The sequence below is a fragment of the Hippocampus comes genome, unplaced genomic scaffold (genome assembly GCF_001891065.2).
Source record: "Hippocampus comes isolate QL1 unplaced genomic scaffold, H_comes_QL1_v1.1 scaffold130, whole genome shotgun sequence".
Classification (NCBI taxonomy): domain Eukaryota; kingdom Metazoa; phylum Chordata; class Actinopteri; order Syngnathiformes; family Syngnathidae; genus Hippocampus; species Hippocampus comes.
In genome coordinates, this window is record NW_017842057.1 from 1486822 (window position 1) to 1491446 (window position 4625).

General features: G+C 43.0%; 1 protein-coding gene across 2 annotated transcripts in view; it reads right to left on the reverse strand.

Moving 5' to 3' along the window:
* Positions 1-4625, reverse strand: part of nr5a1a (nuclear receptor subfamily 5, group A, member 1a) — a 28578-nt gene that overhangs the window by 10273 nt on the left and 13680 nt on the right. For both annotated transcript variants that reach the window (XM_019860993.1, XM_019860994.1), the window contains one exon: positions 1878-1997. In XM_019860993.1, coding sequence (XP_019716552.1) covers positions 1878-1997 — 120 coding nt within the window. The remainder of the gene's footprint in view (positions 1-1877; positions 1998-4625) is intronic.

Genomic DNA, 4625 nt, shown 5'->3' on the forward strand with positions numbered 1-4625 from the left:
AAATGTCGGGTTTGCTTCGGGCTCGGGCCTGCAAATCGGGCTCGGCTGACGTCACTGCTTTCTCGATCCTCTTCTTGATCGTGAGCACTGTCTTCACCGCTTAAATCGCCGACACTTTTACCGGGAACGGGGGTGCACGGCCGGGCTTCGTCTGTGTCGCTGGCCCCCTCGTTACTGTCAACCGGGGTCGGATTCCGTGCATCTGGTAGCGAGCGTAGCGAGGCCACTCCCCCGCAAGCGAGCATTTGCTCTGGAGCAAATTTAACCGAGCTGCATTCACACGTGCACATTTGTTCCGGCGTAGCGTCGCAAACAAGCATTTGCTCTGGAGCAAATTTTTAAACCACCTCCCTGAGGTGGATCAAATTTGGTCCGGTATAAGCTCTTTAGTGGAGCTACGTCGGAGCAAATGTGCATGTGTGAACGCTCGACTGGATCTGTTTCGGCGCAGCGTCGGACCAAACGTTGCCGTGTGAACGGGGCTAGACACACGCACGCCATGGTGAGGAACAGCCTGACGTGGAGATATGCGAGGCACTTTGGCAGCCTGTTAACTATCATAGCTCACACGTACCGTTTGAAAATGCTTCCCTCGGCCTTCCAGATTCCTATTCTTTGCCCGTGCTCTCGGTGAATTGTACACGAAACAAACTCTGAATGAGAATAACGATAACGATAAAGATATTGCAACAGCTCCGATCACAAGCTGCAATTGCAGACTGCTGAGCGCTAACAACTTCCGGTGACGCAGGTCACGCAACACCGTAGGTTAAAAATTTACCTGCTTTATTTTATTTTATTTTATTTTATTCATTTTATACTTTTTGTGAAAATGACACTGATAGGATGATTAGGGTGCAGTGTACATTAAAACAAAAAATGTATTACTAACATACAAAAAGACACACAAATGGTTGTTTGTTTTTTCTCCTCTACACCCCTCGCGATCGACTTGGGACCAGTCCGCGAGCTACCGGTCGATCGCGATTGACGTAATGGGCACCCCTGGATCTCTATATTGTCACGTAAACCCTTCGAGCTGTATTACTGATGCAGGTATGTTTTCTAGCACATCCATCAGCAAATTTTAAGTCAGTGCCTATGTGGCCACTCACCAAAGCAAGGGATCAAAGTTCTTACGGGGAATGGAATTCACATCTACAGATGTGGTTTATTAGGTAGTATCAGAATGAGTATTTCTTCAAAAGCAAGTAAAAACACTTCAGAAGGACTGGGAGGCTGGGTGTTGATCTGATAAACCCTGTAGCAATTATCCACCCCCCCCCTCCCCCCAAAAAGTGCCTTATGTTTCCAAGCAGTTGATTTTGGCTCTTTCCTAAGTTTGACATTATCATTGTTTGACTTCCATACATGAGGTAAAGGGCTGTAAAAAAAATAATAAAAATCTGACTTCCCGTACATCCTTGATATATTTTAAATGGACATCATTCAGTGGAACAAAATCGATGTAATAAACCAGGATCTTGTCTGGCCCACGGTTTTGCATGGTTGCTTTCAGGATACACGATCTTATTCGTATGTTCGCCTGTCACTTCCAAATTAATATTTCACAATGTTAGACTGTTATTCACGAGCGACGGATTCTAAGGTTTTCCACCTTCTGAATATGTGTGGCGGGTCAGCCTGCCCCACTGATCTACTCATCCTCAAAGAATGCTGTAATCCATTGTTTTCATAGACTGTTGGGAATTATGATATGCAGTACACTGTCCATGTATGTTTTTTCAAGTAAACAACCTGACTGAGGAAATTCTCAAAGAAGTTCTGAAGCACTGAAGAAAGCTTATTTTGTATTTTTAATTTGTTTTTTTTTTTATATAATGCACTGGTGGTAAGCTGTGTGGGGGAGTTGTTACCTCCTGGCCAGTCACCAGCAGGATACTGTCTCCCTTTCCATGTTGCACTTGTCTAAAAATGTGATCCAAGACCAAAAGTTCAGACCAGCAGTTGTGCAGAAGCTTCATTTGATCCCCCACCTCCAGGAGACACAAGACAAACACAGAGTGAGACAAAGAAAAGAAAAAAATGTAAAGCCAAAAATTAGTATCGAGAGTTAGTTTCCTGCAGTTAAGTGTAAGATTTATTTTCCAAAACACGTACACACAGATGTGAAAAGGATTACTCGGTGCTCTTGATTTGTTGTTTTCAATACACTTTTACATAGTTAAAAAAATCAAGATTAGAACAATTATTTTTATAATGCATTTTTTTTTTGTTAAATTACGGTTAAATGTTTCTTTCATTGCGTCTTAATTTGTCATTTCAGTCATATGTAGTGTACATGCCAGATAAACATAGTTCCAATACAACTGCAACGACATGGTAGTTAGTCTAAAAAAAAAAAGTAATAATTGCAAGAAAAGGAGAGACAACAAATAACCGAGTATGGGTTATGTATTATTAAGAAGCAACTTAGTCTTTTCTAACTGCCTCACATAGGAACGATTTTATTAATGAAATAGACGCTGTCACAGTACTGCATGTGTTGTGTATTTTTGCAACCTTTTTGCTGTGTCAGTTTCATCGATAAACAGTATCAGCCTTTCGTACCTCCTGTGTTGGAAAACACGTCCCCGTAAATTTGCTCCTAATTTTCAACGCACACCCCCTGTCACTGCAGTCCTAAATCACACCGAAATATGTGAACAAAATGGAAGACGATTGGACCATAAAAACAAGGTGAGAAAATGAATGGCTGCCCCGCCGCGGCTTTCAGCTCAGACCCACATTCATCTGACATGGAGCTGACAGAATTACTGTCCGTCTAAATCAAACAATATATTAGTGGCAGATGAGAGGCTCCAATCTGGGCCACACACCCATCTGGAAGAGTGCCGCTGTGGGGGTCTGGACTTCAAGTGATAAAGGAAGGGGTTAAGGAAGTAAAAGGTCTCGGCGACCTCCAGCGCTTCCTCTACAAGAGGAGTTGGACTCTCAGCTGCAGCCCAAAAGACACTGAAAAGCTTCTCAAACATGCAAAATATTGAGCAAGTTACTTGAATTGAGAGATTTGCTTATTTTGGAGTTAAGTGTGTGTGTGTATAGCTTTTGCGTGTCACATTGTACCACTGGGGCGATTTTCTTCAGCAGCAAAGTAGATAGGATGTAAATATTTTTGAGACAAAAGCTTTAAATATTTTATTGCATTTCCTTGTGGAGGCCACGGATATCTGCAAAGAATGATTTGAAATGTGACAAGGACAGCTCTGACTAAAATATTGGGTCATGTGCACATTCTACATCATCAAAATCCTTTTGTTATGTTTCATCCCGTGGCTATTTTATTACGATAACACCTAATCATATGCTGACATTAATTTCAGAATTCACATTCTTTCAACGAGAGATGTGCCGATTAATTTTTTTTTTTGCACCCGAGTTCTGGTCGAGTCACTTGAGTTGAGGTCGAGTCGGTTAAATGTGTCACATTTGCAAACCTGTCACACTGAGCTCTGACGATCAACAAGCTGTTGGGCCACACCAATAAGGCCAATGCTCCCTCCTGCAGTCTATGAAGCTTTGCAGACTCAGTTTAGCTGCCCTGACGAGTGAACAAAATGTTTCCACTTCTCACTCTTTGCCTCTTTTCCATAACAAACTGTGGACGAGAGCCAAAGCCTGTGGCCATTTCGAACACAAGTTTTGAGGAAATTGGCGCTACCTATGAGAAAGTGCACAGACTGTTGCATGAAGCCAGCTCTGTTGGGGGAAAAAAAACAAAAAAAAAACAATACCAGTGAGTTGAAAATTACGCGATTGGAATAGCACAGATATAGTAGCAACTACTATATAGGTGTATGCCTCGTTTTAAGCTCCGTCACACGACTAGACCGGATGACTATTATTTTGGACGATGTATGGATTCTAGCAGAAGCCTTTCGCAGACGACTCGGGGCCAGAGGCAGCATCTGTCTGGCACAGACCACGAGTCGCTCACAGAGACCACAGCGACTCCTATTCACACGCATGGTTATTGTTCAGAAAGATCACACACAAGCACCAGGAGATAATGTAAACGGCAATCATTTAAAAAAAATGTAATCACTGCTCACCTCACCCAAAAACACACCATATTGAGAAATAAAGTTATTTTCCATCCATTTTCGATATTTGGGGATGGCCAGAGTCTCTCCCATTTAAGTTTGGGCGAGAGGCAGCGTTGAACACGGATTGGTCACCAACCAATTGTAGATTTGAAGTAATTTAACCCTTTTACACACCCTGTAACCCAGCCTTCCTCAACTGGCGGACCGCGATCCACAACCGGATCGCCGACCTCCTCTGTCCGGACCTCCTCTGTCCGGACCCTCAGCAAATTGTATAAAATAATAATTTATAAAGTGATTTTTACGTGATACATTTTATATTTGTGGACTATAATCTGCGCATTACCGCGATCGCTTGTTAAAATTATCCGTTGTATTGTTTGCGTGCACTAACAGATGTATTGCAGAGGACCGCAGCAGCGCGACTGTGTGTTGTATAATGTTTGACTAACTGGAGACCCTGGCTGAGCAGGGCATGTCGGCGATAACGACGCGCTGATTGGCTCCTCTGAACTTAAGCTGTGCCCATACATAAGCGTCAGCACGCGTCTATCCCAA